This window comes from Drosophila albomicans, chromosome 2L, assembly GCF_009650485.2.
Source record: "Drosophila albomicans strain 15112-1751.03 chromosome 2L, ASM965048v2, whole genome shotgun sequence".
Lineage (NCBI taxonomy): Eukaryota > Metazoa > Arthropoda > Insecta > Diptera > Drosophilidae > Drosophila > Drosophila albomicans.
Genome location: NC_047628.2, coordinates 11,795,899 through 11,817,972, shown reverse-complemented (window position 1 = coordinate 11,817,972; position 22,074 = coordinate 11,795,899). Strand labels below are relative to the sequence as shown.

General features: G+C 41.1%; 3 protein-coding genes across 4 annotated transcripts; 1 reads left to right on the top strand and 2 right to left on the bottom strand.

Moving 5' to 3' along the window:
* Positions 1-5,217: 5,217 nt before the first annotated feature.
* Positions 5,218-7,499, bottom strand: LOC127565138 (uncharacterized). The gene is made up of 2 exons (XM_052002372.1): positions 7,471-7,499; positions 5,218-7,408 (listed from the first exon to the last, which is right to left on the bottom strand). The coding sequence occupies exon 2, from the start codon at positions 7,393-7,395 to the stop codon at positions 6,064-6,066; it is 1,332 nt and encodes a 443-aa protein (XP_051858332.1). The 5' UTR covers positions 7,396-7,408; positions 7,471-7,499; the 3' UTR covers positions 5,218-6,063.
* Positions 7,500-8,073: 574 nt separating this feature from the next.
* LOC117563809 (E3 ubiquitin-protein ligase Su(dx)) lies at positions 8,074-16,193 on the bottom strand. 2 transcript variants are annotated; one of them, XM_052002371.1, is made up of 6 exons: positions 15,882-16,193; positions 13,119-13,483; positions 12,897-13,039; positions 10,006-12,080; positions 9,683-9,881; positions 8,074-9,622 (listed from the first exon to the last, which is right to left on the bottom strand). In XM_052002371.1, the coding sequence occupies exons 2-6, from the start codon at positions 13,393-13,395 to the stop codon at positions 9,353-9,355; spliced, it is 2,964 nt and encodes a 987-aa protein (XP_051858331.1). In that variant the 5' UTR covers positions 13,396-13,483; positions 15,882-16,193; the 3' UTR covers positions 8,074-9,352. The 2 variants fall into 2 exon arrangements, with proteins under 2 accessions (XP_051858331.1, XP_051858330.1); XM_052002370.1 differs by having other exon boundaries at positions 15,920-16,192.
* Positions 16,194-16,961: 768 nt separating this feature from the next.
* Positions 16,962-20,750, top strand: LOC117563808 (uncharacterized). Its single transcript, XM_052002375.1, is given in 5 exon segments — positions 16,962-17,111; positions 17,261-17,628; positions 17,660-18,463; positions 18,465-18,528; positions 18,531-20,750. Coding segments are annotated over 5 exon segments (3,288 nt in total). The 5' UTR covers positions 16,962-17,056; the 3' UTR covers positions 20,528-20,750.
* The last annotated feature ends 1,324 nt before the right edge of the window (positions 20,751-22,074 follow it).

The window sequence follows — 22,074 nt, the reverse complement described above, 5'->3', positions numbered from 1 at the left end:
CTCCACCTCTCTCTCTCTCTCTCTCTCTCTCTCTCTCTCTCTCTCTCTCTCTTCTCTCTCTCTCTCTCTCTCTCTCTCTCTCTCTCTCTCTCTCTGACCCGCTGTGCATTAAATTAATCCACACACTGCAAATATAAAGTGACCATAAAGCATTGCCATGTGATGATGATGATGACGATGACGATAACGATGATCACATGTGGTTGCCCTTAGAGCTGCCTCCCTCCACCTCTCTCCTCTCCGCTTACCCCTTCTTTGGCCACTCGACAAATTATGTAATATGCAAATGCGGCTGAGCTTTAATCTGACTGAAGCCCCAAGCTGACAAAACTACCAACTAGATACTCTATCGCAACTCTTTGTCAAGCTGTTTGTTCACATGTTTCTTTATCTAAACCATCATAAATCAGCTCGAAGACTATTTGCTGGCAATCTTCTTAGAGGCGACAAATATAAACATGTTCAAAATAGTTTACGAAAGTTTTACAATAATTATTTTTTAAATATAGAAATAAGAATATATAATATGAGAAATGTTTTCTAACAGTTTCACAGCAAAAATTTAAAAGTCAAAATACGCAGACTTATTTCTGAGCACATAGAATTATACTTTCTACTAGAATTACACTTTCAAACGTTTGCATTATAAATTATCAATTATAAACATATAATAAATGACACTTTCAGAACAATTTCAAAATAAATATGAAAATAGCAGCAGATTCTAAGAGTGTCATAAAATGTGTATTATAAATATGAAAATAAATTTAAGTTTTCGAACCATCATTAAAAACATATTTCTAACTATTTCTTGGAGTTTTAGAAAGGTCGCATTACAAATACAAAGTTATGAACATATTATAAATGATTTCTTACACTTTCAGAACAATTTCAAAATAAATATGGAAATAGCAGCAAATTCTAAATAGTTTCTACGAGTGTGTATTACAAATTTGAAAATAAAACATACTTCAAACGAGTTTCTAGAATTTTAAAAGTTTGCGCAACTTCAAATATAAACAAATTTCAAAACGTTTGTATTATAAATTCGGAACTTATTCAACTGCAACTGCAACAGCGTCTCTTTGGCTTCTTTGGTCGCACTTAGTGTATTCCTCGCCCTCGCAATCTCGAGCACACTTGACTGTGATTTGCTTGCTTGTTTCTTTATCAAATGCTCAACAGCATTTCGATACGTATTGACCCGTTTAAAATGTGTGGCAAGCGAATGGCTTTTGCTACCTTGAGCCTAGACCAAGAATGGCCATGGCGGAGAGGGCGAAAAGAGAGATGAGAGATGAGAAGAGGATGTCGCTGTCTCTGCACTTGTCAGCTGTGCTGACGTCAAGCGAGAGCAGACTGCCACTCAAAGCAACGACGAGTCAAGCAGTCAGCCAACGAGGCAACGAGGCAACAATCCAGCCTATTCAGTGTCGAGCTGCCTGCTCGATGATGGTCCCCTTTGGACTGTGTTGTTGCCCCTTTATTAGCTACACAAATTTTCCATTTAAATTTCAGTCTTTCTGTCTTGCTATCTATCTATTACTGTTATTGTAACTGCTGCAACTGTAACTGTAACTGTAACTGTGCGTGACAATTGCATTTTGGGCATTTCCGTTTCCGCTTTTGCTGTTAACGTTGCCGTTGTCATCGTTGTCCTTAATTTTTTTTTAGTTTTTGTTTTAGTTTGTCGCTTCTTGCTTTTGGCAGTGCGCTCATTTAGGCCTTGACCCACGCAATAGTTCGGCAGCAGCAAAGCTGGCAAAGTGCTCAGCAACGAGGCCTCGCTATAAATTTGCAACTTGCATCCATTCATATTCTGAGGGCTACTCGCATGTATCATCGTCATCGCATCGTCATCGCAACGCATCCCATTGAGTTATGCGCGCCAATAAATTTGTTGTTTTCACTTGCATTAACATCAATTCGCATGCCGTCATTCCGCATCGTTGCTACAAAGCTCCAATTTATTTAACTGTTTAACAAAATGTTAGATAACTCGCCGAATAACTGTTGCCATCACATACGCGTTCGCTTTCAACAGTGCATGATGCAACAGGATACAAGTGGCTGCAACAGTGCGTATGATTAATACCAAATGCGGCTGCTGTCAAGGGGCATTATTCAGGCTAGAACAACAACCATACCGACAACATTAACTACACACACACATACACACACGCACACAATTACAACACACACACAGCAAACATGGCCATTGGGGCTCGTTTAGTTTATGGCCCAAATGGCATTCGCATTATTTATGCACATTTTCCAAATTAGCCGGAAAATTAGTGCAACACTTGGCAGATCGCTGATCTAGCGAGGGTCCAGCGAGAACTTTGAGGGAATGTAATTTTAAATGAGAAAGAAATGTATAAGAAAACTATGATAAGGTTGAGCAAATTGTAAATTCATAAAACAATATAAAAATTCCGTAAATATTCTTTTCATTCCATTTTAATATGTAGTACCTTTTTAAAAAAGATATTACAAAATTAAACCCAAAGTAAATATAAACAAATAGGCAAGCTTTAGTCGAGTGTGCTCGACTGTGAGATCCTCGCTACCTATATATTTTGAATAAAAGCAAAACAGCTACCACATTAATAAACCGCGAAAATTCTAAAAACATGCCGAAGGCTATATTTGGTATATTGATATACTATATTTCATTCAAAATAAAGCATAGAGTACAAAATATACAAAGCAACTAAAACCTGTAGTAAGTAGGTTTTTTCCATATATAATAAATAACTTGTACAATTGATAAATATTACACACACAACCATATTACTAAATCGTCGCTAAAGGATTTTTAATTTCTTTAAAAGATTCATTTATCAAGAATTAAGTATTATAGAACTAAAATTTTCGTTAAATTCCTTTATCAAAAATTAAGTAACATCTTTCTAAAAACTCAAAATTTATTAATAATCAGAAAAAGAATAGTTTTCCCTGAAATTCCAAAGTTCAATCCTTGTAAACATTTAAAAGAAGTACAGATATGAGCTAGTGATAAATATTATCATCAATAATTTCAGTATTTTACTCAGCTGCACTTTCACTAGCAAGTCATATAGATAGCATTAGGTAAGTAGCAAGTCGTAATGCCAGAGCATCATGAATGAGATATAAACGAAGGCGTTTATTCACCTGTAACCCTGCACACCTGACGCTGCTGTTGCAGCTGATGCACCTTGTTTAAAATTTAGCATTTGTTTTTATGGTTCGTGTGATTCACAAATAAAGATGGCGCTGTTGCCATAGCTGCAACTGCTGAAACAACCCACGCGAAAGTTATCACTTGACAGTAAATGCACAAAACCAAGCGTAACTCCGTGGGATCCATGAATTCGCACCCACACACACATACATGCAAGCACATTTAGACACACGCACGCACGAATATTCACACACACACACAAACGCACACACATGTAGAGAAACAATAAAATGCAGTTGGCAACTCGTGCGAAGAAGCTGCCGACATTTGTCCCGCTAACGCGTCCCTCTCGGCTCCCGTGACCATGCCTACAGCAAACCCAAACATAGAAGCAGAAGAAGAAGCAGCAGCAGCAGTAGCGGAGCATAAACTAACAACGCTGGAACAAGAACAACTACAACAACAAAAAGCATGGCAATGTGTTGCACATTTGAAAGCAAAGTTGCGCAAATGTGTGAAAATTGTATGGAGAACACACACAAACATACACACAGGCACATTTGCACAAACCAGGAATGAAGCGAATAAACGAGTTGAACAGCAAGCGAACTAATGCTGAGCGAAGCGAACTAGACAAAAAGAATCAAAGCGAACTAAACGAAACTAGACAAACTGAACTAAGCCGATAATTAGAATGAACAAGATGAGCGGAGCGAGCAACTAAGTGAACTAGACTAAAGCAATGAGCAGCTAAGTGAACCAGATGAACGCAGCTTAAGCGGAACGAACCGCTTGATCGAAGCGGAACTAAAATGAACGGAGCGAACAGCATAGAGCAGCAATGAAGCGCAACGACTGCTGAACGTGGGAAATGCAATTGAAAAATGCCACAGTTTTGCATAAATCAGCAGGAAAAGCGCCGAAATGGTGCACAAACAAAACCAACGACCGACGAGTACAAGAACTGTTCTAGACCGTGGCGGACAAACATGGCCACGGAACAGACGTGCCCGTAAACATGGCCAGCATATGTGCGGCAAACACAGAAGACAGAGCGTTAACCTAAGATATAATTTACTGATAAGCAGTTGTTGTTGTTGCCCCGCGTTCTAGCTCTCTTAGTCTGCGCAGCTGCTAAATTTGCCGTTGCCAAGCAAATTGTCAAACGTTAAATGCAGTAAGAAACGGAAACGTGGTATAAACTCCAAAATAATTGCAACTGCATGACTCGACATCTCAGCGAAGCTTTTGCAGCAGACACGCCTTGTCATTGCCTCTAGTTAAGAGAAGTCGCAACGGGAAAACCGTTAGTCAGTGCAAGCTTTGGCCACACTGATGACACTGTCGTCGAGACGCTAACGATGGCGATTCCCAGTTCTTGGTTTCGTCTTGCATACAAATTCTGTTCGTGGTCCAAAACTTTAGCATTGCTTTTCAACTACAGATTCTCTGCGAATGACAGAAGCGCTTAACTCACACATTCTATCTGAGCTACCCGCAATTCAATTAATTCATGCAAAAATAAATCAAAAACTTGTTCCAATTTCGAGATTTATGTTTTAAAAGTCTTGCACTGTCAACAATATATTTTATTTTATTTAAATTGTATATATGTAGCTGCTATAATTAGCTGTTATAAAAACTAAAAGTTAACAATAGATAAAACATTGATATACTACTTTGATGGACAGAACATTTTTGTAAACAAACCCCTAACTAGATTTTTATTTTCCAAGTTTTATATCTTTATAAGTAGTCGAACAGTTATCTATTTTTTACCAATGAATGATTTAAAAAACAGGTTTTATAAGAGATTTAAATATAAATAATTATTTATTCGTTTGCTTCATTTTGAAATGCATCTTCAAATTTTGTTTTAAGCTATTTTTGAGTAAAAGATTTACATAAAACGTTCTCAAATATTTTTGAAGTTTAATTATGTGCAATATTTGATTTTGTATATCTTCCACATTAAGTAAGCTTGCAGAAAGACTGGCAATTGAAATATAGAAAATGCTTTAACACAACTTTTTTAAAGATTAATATATGTATTTTATTATATATTTATTGACTTGATTCCGTAAACGACACATTGGGACGCTGCACAATAGTTTCTGCATAACGAGATTTAAAATTTTAATGACATAGCTTTGAAATTGCTTGATTTATTTGATTGGAGATGCATGCAAGGCTTTAAGACATTTTGCGTTTCTACCTTGATAATTCTGTCAGCACAATTAAGCTGAAAACGCAGCGATTTTACTTTTGAGCTTATTAAGCTTTATATTCCGAAAACTGAAAGTTGCTGCTTTTGTTTTTGCTGCTGCTGCTGCTGCTGCTGATGTGTTGTTCATTAGCTGCATGAGCCTAAGGAACTTTATGATATGCTTATTTCACTTGAGTGCCCTGCCACAGCCGCATTGTGAAACTACTACCTGGGTGACAGTTTGTTTTATGACTCGAAATAATTTACATACGACAGGCAGCAAAAGCAGAAGCAGAAGCAGCATCATGAACAACCGCAGCCGCAGTTCTTGTTATGCTAGTTGCTGTTATAACTACATATGGTTGCTATATGTGTGTACTATATGTATGTATATAGCTGTTATGCCACCTACCTGGGTCTGGCTCTTGGTTGCCTGCAACATGTGTTCGCCAGCCTCCAGCAAAAATGGAGCTGCCTCTTTCAGCCATGCACAATTAGTTGGCTTTACTTTAGTTCCACAAAACCTGAACTTGCCATTCTGACTTTTGCCGTTAAAAACCGCACACAATGCGTGAGAACGTGCAGAGGCCGTCAGCAAAGCTGCTAAATGCCAGTTCCACAAGGATGTGCTCCATTATAAAGCAGCGTGGCAGTTGACATTGCTTTAAATATCTGGCAAATGTTGTTGATCTCATTTAAAAGTGGTCTTTATATCTTCTTTTTCCAATTGCACCAACTGCAATTGCAATTCCAGTGTCTCCACTTTGGCCACATTCAATTGATTATCCTCGTTTTTCTTCGTTACCATTTCGATTAAAAAGTCCAGCAGCTGCAGCACTTGCGTCAACGATGCGCTGGGCATCAGCAATGCAGATCTCATTATTTTATGTGGATAATTAAGCTGCTCCATCGCCTTGAATATTTGCTCTATGTAGTTGGATTGATTTAAAGGTACAACTACAACTTCTGCAGTTTCCAACAGATGTTTCATGATGATAATAAAGTTCTGCACGCCTAAATTTTGCAGATCCCGGGTCGAAACGGATTTAAAAACACTCCGTAAGTAGCTCAAAATGCGTTGGAATCTTAAGTCGCCTTGCTGCTTGTTGAATTGCAGCTTGCGTCTTGCGGAGTAAGCTTCATTCCCTTGATTTTGGGCATATAGCAATTCTTTAGTGCGCCGCGGCTCCGAGTAAATGCTCTTGGAGGGTTGTGGTAGCATCATTGCACGCATGTCCTTGTGCAGCGGCGACTGCAGGAGTTCCTTAATTCGACGTGGCTCTGAGTAAATATTAGAGATTGGTTTTATTACATGCGAGGATGGCGTTTTGACATTTTCCTTAGATTCTACAGACTGCAACACTTTCTTATGACTTTGCACTTCTTTGTGGCTATTCTTTGTGCCTTTCCCAAGCATTTGGGCACGCATATCCTTGTGTAAGGGACTCTGAAGCAATTCCTTGATGCGACGTGGTTCCAAGTAAATATTTTTTGAGTTAGACTCTAACAATTCCACTTGCTGCTGCTCTGCAGACTTTTTGGGGGTCTGGAACAAAATATTGAAGGAGTTATTCTGCATTGTGGCACGCATGTCCTTGTGCAACGGAGACTTCAACAATTCCTTGGTGCGCCGTGGTTCCATTAAATCCTTTGAAGGAGTTGTCAGCATTTCTGGCTGCTTTGCAGGTGACTTCTTAGTACGACGTGGCTGTAAAGATACATGCTTTGCTACCTCTGGTGTTAATTTACAGCTCGATCGCTTGCCTTGATGCAACGGCGACTGCAACAATTCTATTCGACGTCGTGGCTCTAATTGAGGCTGCATCGTTTTGGGCGTCATAAACGACGAAGAGCGACTGTCCCTGTGCAGTGGTGACCTTAACATTTCCTCAGTGCGACGTGGCATCAAGTAAACATTATCTTCATTTATATCGGTACAAGGCAATAATATAATTTTCGGCATGCAAAATGCAGACTTTGAGTTTCCTTCTGATTCGTGGTGGTCTGCAGAAGTCGCAGGCATTTCCCTGACACCGCTGTTTTGGTGATAAACTGCACTTTAACAAAGCGGCAAATTAGATAAGGTATAAATATTTACCTTTGACATTTGTTTATATCGTTTGAAACTATATTTTTCTCGAAAATTTAAAATACTCGCGTAGTGCACAAAGTACCGCAATATTAACGCGATGCCATCTGATAATGGTCAAGCGTTGCCACTGCGACGATCATTTACATTCGATTTACACAAATGAAAAATCGATTAATCGTGATAAGTGTGTTATCGATTCGCTTGAATTTGAAATTTAAAACTTTAAGGTTTTAAGCTATCAAGGACTTCACACGTATCCTACATAACATCGCTTTTAATTGCAAAAAATCTCCCAGTGTGCTGGAAATATGTGTTGGCATTTGGCGTCCAGCAGTGACGACGGCGATGACGACAGTGTTTAATGGCATTGTTGTCTTATTAATGTTGTTGTTTTTAGTCTTTCACTGTTGTTAACCGCTGCGTTTCGCAATTTTCGCGGCAATAAATAATGGAAGCAGCTTGTTAAATTCGAACAGCAGCAGCGAAATCAAGCAATGCTTTATTGCAAAATAGAATTTCACCTTCAACATTTTCAATGTAGCATATTCGACACAAGAAATAGTCTCATTTTCTATTTATAAGTTGAGTTGAATAGTGCAGAGACGCCAATTTCGCATATCACTAAATAATTTTGCATTTATTTTATATAATACAGTACAATACACAATTGCATTAAACTAATTAAATATATATATGTATATATATAATAATGTATATATGTATAATCGTACAATTTACCAACGTTTACGTTTTTATGCCTGCTTTACACAACATTCATAACTACACACTCGTATTTTAATGTACATTCGCATGCAGTTCATGAAAATATAGTTATCTCTCTCGCATTTTGCCGCTTACTCAAATTTACGACTTTTGTTTATGTTTTGTGTGTTTGCTTGTTCTTCTACATTTTGTTAACAACAATTATTGCTATTTGAATTTTTATAGTTATTGTTTTAAGTGAGTGTGTTTTTTTCTTTTACTATAATGTCTAATATAATTTGTTACTTGTATTCGCGGTGTTTAAAGTTCACATGATATTAATTTTCTTTGTATCTCTTCGCTTGCATTTTTTTTGTTTTTTGTTTCGTTTTTGTGTATTGATATTTAAAATTTTGTTTGTTGATGTGCTAAACAATTGTTAAACAGTTAAAAACGTTTGCTTTCTTTTCGCTATGTATTGCATTTAAAGTTGCACTTTACAATGAGGGCCAAATCAATAATTATTTGATTGTTAACAATAGCATTTATATGGAACTATTTACAAAACTTTACATGCATATAAAGTGAACATAAAATTTGACAAATTTATATAATTTGTTTATTGCTCAGGTTGTTGCGTGTTTTCTTTTTTTTCGCTTAGAATTGATTTTTCTATTTTGGTTTTTATAATTTGTGGACCGTTTGAGTGACGAGTGTAACAAGATGTAACATTTTTCGATATTTAATTAAAAGAGAAAAACACATAACAACAAAAGATATGACATGGCTCGGTGTCTCTCACAGTGTCTGTGTGTGTGTGTTATTAATGCATAAATAGAGCATATGGCCGAAACTTAACATAGAGTGCACAGATTGAGCCAAAAGACGCCTTAAAATAATGTTTTGTAGACAATACAATACAATAGGAATTTTGGAGCGGGGAATTCTCCGATAAAATATATGCGTGTGTGTTTGTGTGGGAGTGTGTGTGTGGGTGTGTACATAATAGTGATCAATACATATGTAATATGTACATACGTATACAGTGGGCAATGCAGTATAATAATAACAGTAACTATCAACGTAACGGGACGCGATGCGATTTGCGACGCAGAGCGCAGAACGCGGGACGCTCTCAATTGGAATTAAACATTAATCAACAAACTGACCACAAATCGACTACCACTCATTCCTGGCAGAAGCCCTCAGTCTCCTCAATGGCAAAGGTCAATTTCTCCACCAGCTGATCGTAGCTCTTATAGGGCGGCAAATCCAATCGATTGAAGCACGTATGCGATCGCGGCAGCCACGTCTCTTTGCCCACCTTCTCGATGCAGAACCGTTGCGGTCCATTTGAGCCCATCAGCTCCGCAAAGCCGCCAACCGGCACACGACACGTGCCTGTCACGAACTGCAGCAGACGAGCGCGTTTCTCATTGTCCGTTTCGCGCACAAACTGCAAAGTGAATTGTAAAATTGAATTGCTGTTTCAACTTGAGACAATTGAGAAACTCACCTGCCAGAACCAGACAACCTGCTTCGAGTTGCGATTGTAGTGTCGATAGATGGTGTTGCGTTGCCAGTCCTCAACGTCCACGTCCTGCATGCCGCACAGTATCAGCTCCAATTCGCGCTCGTCAAAGTACTTGAGCCACTCGAGCGGCACCACCTCGTTGAAGCCCTCCAGGAACGTCTTTGTCTGCTGCTCAATACCTCTGTAAAGTGTTGAAAAAGGAGAACAAAGTTAATAAAGCTTTACGACTATTTGTAGACAAGACTTGTGGGAAGTGTTTCGTCAATAATGATCTTAATATTAACTGTTTCACTTCCAATACTTACCGTGTCATGCGCCACTCGGTCATCAGCGTTATGTACTCCTCCTTGTTTTCCTCGGTGACGCGTTCCTTCTCGCCATTCTCCTTCAGCTCGTGATGAATGATCTGACCGAGAACCTCAAAGTCTACGCTGAACCACAGCTCAAGGCCACACTCATCAATGTTATTGTCACGCACCCAGATCAGCGAGTTGTAAAACTCTGGATCAATCGTTTCTATGTCCTTGATCGTTAGTTTCTTGTTCAGCATACGCTTGTAGAACGGCATGGTGAAGCCGCTGTAGATGAAGCGTCCATGATACAGCGCCATTGCAATGAAGCGTCCGATGAATTTAAAGTACTGCAAATGGTCCGGATTGACGTAGGAAGCGGGATTGATTTGCAGGCTGTAGTTGTTCTTGTTGGCATACTCAAACAGACAGTACATCGGATTGAGCACCTCGTGCGACAGCAAGAAGAACCATTCACGCGACACGCCACCGTAATCGAGTCCCTCCTCACCCCTGAAGATGATGTAGAGACGTCGACGCAGTTCGTAGGCGGGCAGACGCATTATCTGATGATACGAGTCCTCGAAGAGCGTCTGTCGCGTCACCGTGATCTTGATATGCGAGGGCAGCGCATTGCTCTGGCACAGATACCGGAACTGCGACAACTTCCAGCGGAAACTGCGCTCATAAGCACGCGGCACACCGTAGACACCCTTGGCGCCCTTAGGCGCACCAGGTCGCGGATCCTCGAAGGTGGTTCGTCTGGTATTGTGATCCACAAAGAAACGTTCGCCGGCTGCCGTGTAGCGTATCTCCCAGCCTGGTGGCAACGGACCCTCGTTGATAAGGCTCACCTCCTGGCCTTGCGTGCGCGGATCTTCCCATTGTGTGGTGCGATTCTTGTGGTTCACAAAGTACACACGATTATCGGATTGCACCTTCTTCTCCCAGCCATCGGGCAACGGTCCAAGCGCATCCTCATCGTCCTGTGTCACCTGTGCCGTCACAGCCGTCGGCTGTTGTTGCTGCTGCGAGTAGAGGAACCGTTGATTACCCTGTGCGACGACATGGGCCCGCTGTCCCTGCCAGTGCTGGAAGTGCATGAGACGTTCGCTGTTTGGCCGCTGCCACGTCGTCTTGCGTGTGTTGTGATCCACATAGTAGACACGACCGCGCACATCTTTGCGTATCTCCCAGCCGGGTGGCAACGGCGTCGGCTTCTCCCAGTACGTGGAGCGTGTGTTGTGATCGACATAGTAACGTCGGCCATACTGATCCAAGCGTATCTCCCAGCCCACGGGCAACAGCTCATCCTCCGCTGGCTGCGTCTGCATTTGTGGATCGCTGCCATTGCTCACGGGCAGCACAGGACCGCAGGCCGCGCTCTGTTCGACGGGCACCGCCACATTGGTCATATACATGCCGTTCTCCACGCTGCCATTGGCATAGACCTGAGCACGCTGTGGCATCGGTTGTTGCACACCTACTGCTGCTGCTTGTGCCTGAGGCTGCTGTTGCGGCGCCGGCATTGGCGGCTGTTGCGGATACGATGCTGTCTGCGGCACAGCCGCTGCACTGCCATTAACTAAGCGTAGTGGTTGCTGCTGTGGCTGCGACTGTTGTGGCTGCTGTTCCCACACAGGCGGCGCTGTCGAGCGTCGTTGTTCCACGACACCATTGGGCGGCAGCGGGGAACGCGGCGTCGCTGTCTGTGGCTCCGCATTACTTGAACGCAGCCGCATCCTGGCACGCACACCGCCATAAATCATACAACTGCGTCCCGCGGCAGCAGCATCGCTTACAGCCGGATTAACCGGTTGAATAGCAGCTCCGTTCTGTGGCTGCAACTGCAGCTTGCTCATGTCGAGCTTGAGGCCATTGAGTATGGCAACGAGTTCGCCGCTCTTTGTCTGGCGATTATCCGACTTGGAGGTGACAAACAGATCGATGGTCAGTTCGAGGAATTCGCAGCGTCCGTTGTAGTGCTGCAGTATGTGGGCCAAGTGAATGGCTCGCTCGCCCAGCATCGCATCCTTGCGAAAGCTCGAATGGTCCAGCACCTTGAAGTGCAACGTTGAATTCGGTGTTATCTGCAAGAGAGGTAAGATGTGTATTTTGGTTATATGTTCGATTTCAAATGTTAGTAGAGCTGCAAATTTAATGTTCTTATTCAACGTGGCAGCTATCATTATGAAATGAAAGGCTACATAATGATTTTGTTTTGTTGCCATTTTATAATTAAATTAGTTTATATTTAGACAGTTATTTTCATAACACTTTAGCCATTACTAGATTACTATCTAACTTTTGGGTTGCGAATCGTAATGGGCATAATTAACAACCAATTATATTTCTAATCGAAATTTGTTGTTTAATCTTGATTCTGAATAGTTAAGTATAACAAACAACATAATTCATAATAATTGTTTAATTTATAAAAGTATTTTTGTATTAAAAATTTACTTTTGTTAAGAAACTTGTTTTTAAGGTAGCGATATTTTGGAATAAAAAAAAAAAGCTAAAGCATACAACTAATCTGAACGAATCGGTCCAATTCACATACAATAAAAAATATGAAATGATTGCTTTGAAATTGCAAAGATTTCAACTTAAGTTACTGAAACTTCCCTAAACATAGGGATTTCTGTACTAAATAGATAATGCAAAATCAGGTAATAAGTGAATTATTGAAGTAGCAACTATAAAAAGCTCCTCGCTTCAATTTTGTCAACTAAATAGCGTGTATTTACAAATGAAAAGATAATTCTAATGTCCTCTATTGAAAGTAGCCTAAGCTCTGCGCAAAAACCTTTCGAAAGCTGCTTTAAAAAACATTTCATGAATCCTAATTTAGCATTTAAAGTCAGGCTTAAGATATTTTCAGTAATCCTGACAGCTCTACTTACCAGCACTGTGAATTCCTCGTTCCATTTGGGCAGATAGCTGTTCTTCACCAGATCCGTTTTGCGCTTGCTCTTGCTGTCGATGAGCAGCTCCACGTAAGGATTCGGTTTGAGGAAGCCATTATTGCGCAGCGAGGCTTCTTCAACTGTGAAATGCAAAGTGCAGAATGCAAATTAAAATCATTTCAATGGCAATCCTTTCAATGTCATTGTCACCACACTCACTTGTCACGCTTAATTGATAATAGCCTTGATTGCTGCCGATCCCATTATTGCTGCTGCTCCCGCTGCCTCCAGCTCCACCTCCACTGCCACTTGCTGTTGCACTCCCGCTGGCAACTGCGCCACCAATTGCCCCAACCGCAGCTGAGGCGCCACTTGAAGTGCTGCTGCTGCTGCCTGTGGCATTGTTTACTGTTTGTGGCACATCGAGTAGCGGGCCATTGTTGCCACCAGCACGGGAAACTGCACCTGCACCTGCTGCCTGCTGACCATCAGCCATTTAAACGTGCTGCTGCCTGCCTGCTCCTCTGGCTTTGATTGTTCAACCTTCACGGCAAGACTTCCTGCCCACCAGCTACTCGAAGGGGCTGCAAAGAGAATGAGAGAGAGAGTGAGCATAAATAATCATTTCATTTTCGTACACGCAATTATTTGTGCACCAATTCAAACCCCAAAAAACAACAACAAAAACAAAAAAACAACAACAAAAAAAAATATTATCAGTTGAGAGATTGCGACAAAACAGCCAAAGTTGATAAGATTGCCGGTTTCGCTTTAGCCAAGAGAGCAATTTCAAATAAAGTAAAGTACATATGTAGCTACTATTAGTAAAACAAGCTTATATTATATGCGTGAGGCCCCGGATGCTATAGCTGGTTTTTATTGGCTTTTTCGCAAGTTAAGTGGAAGTTTGTATGACTTCTCAATGTTGAGCTTTTAATATATACAACATATATATAGTATGGAAGGTTTACCATATTTTATGGTTTCTTTAAATAAATTTCATTATATACAATACTAAAATTCGGTTTAATTGAAAAAGCTTTTATTTTATACTATAAATAATTTTAATTTGAGTTACAACTTTTTCCATATAATTCGTTTGTATACAATAATGTATTTACGTTTCAATAGAAAAGCCCTTATATCACAATATTAATTTCACTTTAACTTATTAAAATGTATTAAAAAACAAGAATTCTACAGAAATGTAATTAAAGTGCAGTCCAAAATCAGCATTTAACAAAATACGACTCGCAATAAATATGCTTTGATAAGCGTAATCTTGGGGAAATACTTCAACCGATACGTCTGGGGACCAATTACAATTGCCATTAAGCAAACCAATAAAATTTTGCTTGGCTCTTTATATGAGGTACCACCATGGAAGAAAACCCCTGGATCAACACACAATTCAGGCGTTGGCAGTATTTTAAATCTATGCTATTCGACTGTCTGTCTGTCCGTCTGTTCAAAACGCGATAACTTAACAACACTTAGACATAACTTTATCAAATTTGATGACATTACATCTGGTGTCAAAAAGCTTCTAAAAGTAGCTTTAGTATTTGACCACGCCCCCTATAGCCCCCTTAAAACCCAGACAAGTAAACTGTGACCGTAATTTGAAAGCAAACTCGAACAACAATTATTAATAACAATTTGCAAGTTAATGTTGATCGCACACATCAATCTAAATGTAGATGACTTACTAAACATGAGTTATCGCTCATCTAAGTACACACACACACATACACACATATCCCTTGAGCGTGTGTGTGCCTAACGATACTTTTTGATATCACGCACTCACATACATACATAGCTCCAACAACTCGCCACAAATAAATTGTATAATCGCGAAAATGACTCACCTACAAAAGAAAACAACAAAAAAAAAGCACAACAAAAATTTCCCTGAATTTCAATATTATTTGTGACCAAAGTAGCTAGCAAATTAATTTGATGACGATTTAATTGTGGATTCAACAATGCATTTCATTACAAAGACAATAAAGCGACAACAAGTGTTAATAGTTGTGTTCTATTGATTTAGCCAAAGTTATTTAGCATTTGTTTCACGCCTTCCAATTAGCTGCAAGGTGTAAGTATTGACAGTTTATCCGGCATGCAACGGATAAACGGATAAAGCTCAGCTGTTGATCAAGCTGGCAGCCTGTGCTCCTTTGTGGTGCAAAAAGCACAGCAACAACAAGCATCGATGATTTATTAATACTACGTAAACAAAGAGCGGATGATGAAAACAAAAAAAAAATACAGCCGCTGTTATCAGGCAATATATACATTCCATATATGTGTGTCTGTGTGTGAGTCTGTGTGTTTTATGGAGAGAGGGCAGACAACGATTGTGTGGGCAAAAAGGAAACTAAAATATGTATATAATCAGCGAAGCGAGACAACAGCTGCGGCATTTTACATCTATGCAATACATATGCAGCCAAATGCTATTGTTGTGTGTGTGCCTAGATGTCAATAACTGCAACGAATAAATGCTTAAGAATACATCGATACACACACACACATATGCAGTTGTCTTGGGTGGGGGATCGATTTGAGGGCGCGGACAACATTGGTGAACAACACCTGAAGAGCAACAGCAACAACAAAACACTATTTCCACTTGTCCATCTATATATATACATATATCTAGTATATTATATTAAACACTAAGCACGCAACACCCATGTCGACAAGTTGAGGTAAATATTCATAGTCATGTAACGCACACTAGTGCTATGCATGTGTGTCTGTGTATGTATGTGTGTCACTTGGTTTGTTTGTAATTGAGGCAAAGGTCGCGGCGGTGGCGCTGACACAGCCTTCCTCTCTTCTTCATATTCTTGCTTGGAGCGCCCAGGCAACAAACCAACTGAAAAGTGCGACGCACATTCCAATGCACAAAGGCGTTGTTGTTTTTGTTTTTTCTTTTCTCAGTAGCTGGGAGTTATCTACCTTTAGCTTTACCTGTGCTTTGCTTTGCTGACCGAGCGATTTGTGCTTACCTTCCTTGCACTTGCTGCCCTACAATTTATTTAGTATGCTGTTCACTGTATGTGTGTTTTGTTGTATAGGTGTCTGTATGTGTATGTCAGTTACTGCACACACAATATTCACGTCAGTTTTGTTAATTCGTTTTTAGTATTTGACGCGCGCACTGCACTTGACAACTATTGTTTTTCATTTTGTATTTCAATACTAGTTGGCATTGTTTATTCAAGCACACACAATCAATGCATTGGCAAAAAAATAGTTTTCATTTGCACTGTGCTACGTTCAGCGTGACCACAACTTTCTGTTATACAATGTACTAATTTCCTCTTTAAAATATACCGCAATATACCATATATAGCTGGGATTTACTTCATGCAGAGGGAAATTTTTCGCAAGGAAATTGCACATAAAATAAATCCCAAAAATGCAATAAAATAATAAAAATGGAATTATCTATATTAGAATAATTAATAATACACCGCAAAAGCTCTCAATCATTAGCCGCTTATGAAATATAAATAATATCAGATAAGAATATACTACATTGATAGCGTTTGAAATATCGATTATCGATAGCCCGAAGTCATTCGATTGCAAGGCTATGAAAGCGGTATATTCAAATAAGTGGAGCAACTCAATATGTTGAGATTTCGTTATTTGCGACTTGACTAAATTATTATACATAATAAACAGTTGACGACAAGTACCGATTATTAAAATAGAAAATGCACGAAATTATAAAACTACCAATGAATAATGTGGCATATAAAAGTGAAATTGCTTCTGCTTCTATGCAAAACAAGTGGTGGATTTGTTTAAACAATTAGTACCTCCCCTTCCGACTGAAGCTCACTCGGTATGTGAGAGTGAACAACAAATCGGACTTAACGTATATTTCACACTTGGCTCGTCGAAACTCGAGCACTGCTTCTTGTGTGTTTACATTTCGCCGAGCGAGAACCCGACTGTGATCGTGAAGAAAAAAAGAGAAAATTATTCATCAAATTTAATGTTGGCCAAACCGCGGATGTGCAGTCATTCGTAACGCGCGCTTTGTCCGCAGCGGAAGTGTCCAAAATATATCGGGTCGGAATCTTTAGCGCGAATTTTGTTATAAGGATATTTAAAATTCGACATCGAATTTCGAAATGCGTGCACTCTTCTATGCATATTTGTTGACGGGTCTCTTTTACTTTTCGGAAGGTAAAATCAGAAAAATGTGAACACTGGAACAAAAGGAATTAACAGCTTATCAAATTGGATACACACTTTAATTGGATTAAACTCGAACTGTCTTCTATTCTCTTCTCCCCCTCTTTTCTTTTCTTCCCTAACAAAAAACCTGCTCCCAGGTAAACCCTGCCCTGAAAAATCTCGTCCCCACAAGACACGGTGCGATGCCTTCTACAAGTGTCGCGAGCTGCCCTCCAACTCCCATGTCTGGGTACCAGTTAAATGTAACAAGGGACTTGTCTATGAGCACAATGTGGGCAGCTGTGTATTGCCCGGCGAGGATTGGGAATGCCTAACACCCAGCGAGATGTCCAGCTCGACCATCAAATCGGATATCTTGATTGTGAACAACCGGGATGAGGCGGAATTGCGGCTCAGCAACAACGACAAGGATGACAATGTGCAAATTGTGTTGGAATCCACGCTAAGCAGTGAGGAGCAGGAGGATGAAGTGCCACACTCTAAATCGGCAGCAGAAACGGATCACGTCTTGATAGCACCCAATCTTATTGGGGGAGGATGAAGTCTCCTCGGTCAGTCAGTTTGATTCGAGTGGCGATGGTGAATTAGTCGAGTTGGATGGCCAATCGTTGCCGCAAACTCGCGAAGGTGAAGCGCAGCTTAGCACCAAGTCCGCTCTTGCCACTATGATGAGCTCTACCTCCCGCCCAGCTTCAGCTTCAAGTGCCTCGCCCATTGATCCCGATCTGACGGCACACTTGCAGCGTCTCTCTCAACTGATTGACGGACTTCAGCAGACGTACCAGAATAGTGAGAAGTCACAGGTTGAGATGCGTCCGGATCAACTGAATGCCTTCTTGGCACACTTTGATCTCAAGAATCGCTACGACATGTTCAATCCTCAAGGCGACTATAAGGATGCTGCTGTTGTCTCCACCACAGCAAAGCCACCGCCAAGCACAACCCAAGCGACAGTCGCGACTACGAAATCACCAGATTCGCTGCCGGAACCAACGGCAAATAAGACGTTGCTACAGGAACATCTGACCAAGCATCGCATGCAGCCGGAAACAAAGCTCATGCTGTCGAATACTCAACCATTTTCCTCGTATGGTCCTGGCTATGCCAACTCCCAGATTGTGGTCAATCGACCCGAGGGATCTGTGATGTTTACGCTACCCCAATACGGACACAGTGCAGAACAACAACAGGCGCCACCACAGCAAATGCAGCAACCCTTTAGTACTGCTTCAAGTATTGACTTCAACGATCATCAGCCCAAAATCTCGGAGGAAACCCTGAAAACAGTGTTGGAGCTATCCAAGCAAATGATTGCCGCGCAAAATTTACCCAAAGTGCTTCCCGAATCCCGCCTACAACAGCGCCTACTATGCACCACCCATACTGCAACCTTTGATTATATCGCCCACAACAATCCATTCCAACAATACTATCAAATGCCCAGCTACGATGTCCAACAACCGCCCAGGATTCATTACATGCATCACAAGAAGAACAGCTACAACAAGAAGCAGCAGCAGCAGCAACAGCAACAACCACAGCCGAGTACAACCATTATTCACAACAATGTGATTCCCGTGCATTTGTCCAGCACAAATTCGGGTGAGAAGGAAGTGCTCGACACCTATGGCAACAGTCTAGGCGTCTATCCCAGTCTGGACAAACACGGCATGAGCAGCAGTACCGTCTCTAGCACCTCAAGCAACAAGAACAGCATTCAAATGGATAGCAACAACTATTACAACAAATTCATAGCCACCATGACAACAGCACGTCCAAGTTCTACCATCTCGGTGACAACGATGAGCAATCAATACACCGGACAATATGCAGCGCCCTATGCCAACGATTATGTACACACAACACCGAGTCCCTTTGCCGTGCATCCCTCGCCCGCAACTGTTGCCACTTATTACACGCCAAGTCCTCATCTGAATGAGAACAATGTGAATTCAATCTTCCAGGCGGATAACAGTTATCCCACGGGCATGGGTCAAAGCAGTATGCCGGGCATGTTCCCATCGCAACTTGAGCCAGGTCAAGTGAAAATCCGACCCAATTCGCAGAAAATCGAAAGCATGGAAGTGGAGGCTGATGAGGCAATTAACGCCAACTATATCAACAGCAATGGGAACAGCAACCTGAATAATATCAACAACAATAATAATCGTCTAAACAGTCCTCACGTACTGACCTACAGCAGCGCTGCCGGCTCCAGCTCAGCGGATATGATGGGCATGAGCCATCAATTAGCACCTGCTACATATGTGGAGCACAGCTACACCATGTCCCAGAATGCGCCAACAAGCAGCGAGCAACAACAGATGCCACAACAGCAAATGCCACAGCATCATCATCAGTTCAAGGCCCCATATTTACCCAGACCTACGCCCACGATGAGCAGCAGCATCTACTCGGATACTGCAGGCAATGTGGGACTCAGCATGTTTAGCACAGGGATGGGACATCTCACTGGGCCTGGCAGTAGTCAATCGAGTCCACCTTCGATGCCCGCGATGCCTTCTTTGCCAGCTATGCCCTCGAAGTCCAAGTATCCCGGGGGCATGGGACAATTGGTGAATTTCAATGGGAACTTCATCAGTTTGGATGTCTTCCAGAAGTCCATTCTACCGCTGATGACCCAATCATCTTCGGCCATGTCGGAGCTGGGAAATGTGGAAGTCATCACGTGCCAGGCGGGTGTTAGGCAGCCCAATCAAACGGATTGCACTCGCTATTTTGTATGCAGCAAAAAGGATGGCAAGGTTCTCTCCTATTCCTGTCCTCCTTACACGGGTTTCAATCAACAAACGCGCATTTGCGATGCCTCGACCTATGCGCAGTGCGGAAATATGCCGCAATTCAATGGGTATTCCATCGATGAGAATCGTCGCCAGCAAATGGAGACACTTAAGCTGCTCGCGGAGGCGAAACGACGTCAGGAGGCGGCCATTAAGGCTCAGAATATTGCCAATCTGTTGCAGCAATACGGCAGCAGTTCGGCACAAGAGAACATGGTTCACACAGCATCGGGAAGCATGGAGAATCATATGATGGACTCGTATATGATGCAGATGTCGGAGCCCAGTTCGACGTTACGCCCCATAATGCCAGCGCCCACGATGACCCCTATCATTAGCAGTACCATCAGCACCTTTAGTAATAGCCTAAGCAGCAGTGGAGGCAGCAGTGGAAGCAGCAGCGGCAGCGGTTCGGTGAAGAAACGCAAATACTATTGCAGGGAGGGGGACAAGATACCGGATCAGACCTCCATTAGCAGCTATTTTGTGTGCTACAAGACCGCCGAAGGTCAAATGAAGGGTCACAAAATGACCTGTTCAAAATCGTTGGTCTTCTGCCCCAAGACGCTCATGTGCACGCTGGCCAGCAAATGCACCGGTTAATCGGCATGCCGACACCGATAACATTATCGAAATTGGCAAATTCGATGCGATTAGTATTATAAGAGTATTTATTCTAATTTTAGTGGGACGAAATTGACTTGACTACGAATTCCAAATAACGACAATAGCCAAACTTTGCGCTTTAGTTAACTAAAGTAATATCGAAATAGTGTTCTAAGCTTATTTATTCTAATTTTAGTGTGACGAACTTGACTTGATTAAATTGAATAATGACAATAGCAACATTTTGTTTGAATTTGATACGCATTGCTAACGCTTCTTCGAGAAAGTCGTTTTGTGTTTTTTGAACTTTGTGTTCTACCTGTTTGGCGTGCAGTGTGTTAAAGACCTTGCTGGTTGGTTGTGCCTCCGTTTCTCTCTCATGACACTCGACATGTCTTAATTACCGGCTCGACCCTATAAGCCTGATACAGATACCCACACACACACACACTCATAGTCATACCCATGTTATTATTATTTAAATGTATGCCAGGGCAGCACATAAGAACACACAGCACAGTCCAAGGTACTTGCTATGCTAGCTAGAAGAAAGTTTCACTTTTTTAATAAGCTCATAAGCTTTTCCGAGCTGGTTTTGGTAGCTCGTTTTACATAGAGGTATGTTTGTACGCATGCGTATTATTTTATTTATGAACGAAATGAAGCAGATTACGTTTAAAATAGAGCAAATATATGAACCAAAACGAAATATGCAAGAATGTGTTTGGAGTCTGTTTATTTCGACAAAATGTCAACGTTATTTTTGCTGGCCGTTAGAATATAGGTAGACAGCAATGAAAAATTTGCGATTTAAATAATTGCTCAAATAATTCAAAATAAATAAAAAAAAATTCCAACATATTCACCACACAATATACGAAATAACATTATTTTAAACAAATATTTATTGTTGAACCGCACGCGCCAACAAACAACTAACTGCAGCGAACTGACGGAGCGAACTAGCAGATCAATGAGCAACAAAAAGTTCGATAAGACGAACTAATTGATCGATTGCTTAGTCCTGCAATCGAGCTGGTTCAACTTTGTGTGTGGGAGAGCTTTGAGCTTTTGGCAGTGCTTTCAGCTTCGTTTTGTAACCTGCGAGCACTTTTACTTATTTTTATATATTGTGGTTTTTCCAGCACTGAATACCACTTTCTCCTTCAATTTGAATGTAGCCAAATAATAAGAAGCGGCTTCTTTTGCATGTGGCTTCTCTTACTCTACTCTAATTAATATCAAATAATTGTTGTAAATTAATATGCCACAAAATGATGGCACACGAGTCGTCGTCGTCGTCGTCGGCGGCGCATGCGTCAAAAATTTCTTATTGACAATTTAGTGTGTCGCTTTGGGCACGGATAAATGTTGTTGTTTTCTTTCTTTTTCTAATACCTAATTTGACACTCACGAACCTGCAAGAGAAATGTATGTCTGCGAGTAAAGTATGAAAATAGTATACGTATAAATAAAATAAAACTATAATGAACTTACTTGTTAAATATATATATTTGCTGCATAGTTAACTCTGGGGTCCCTCA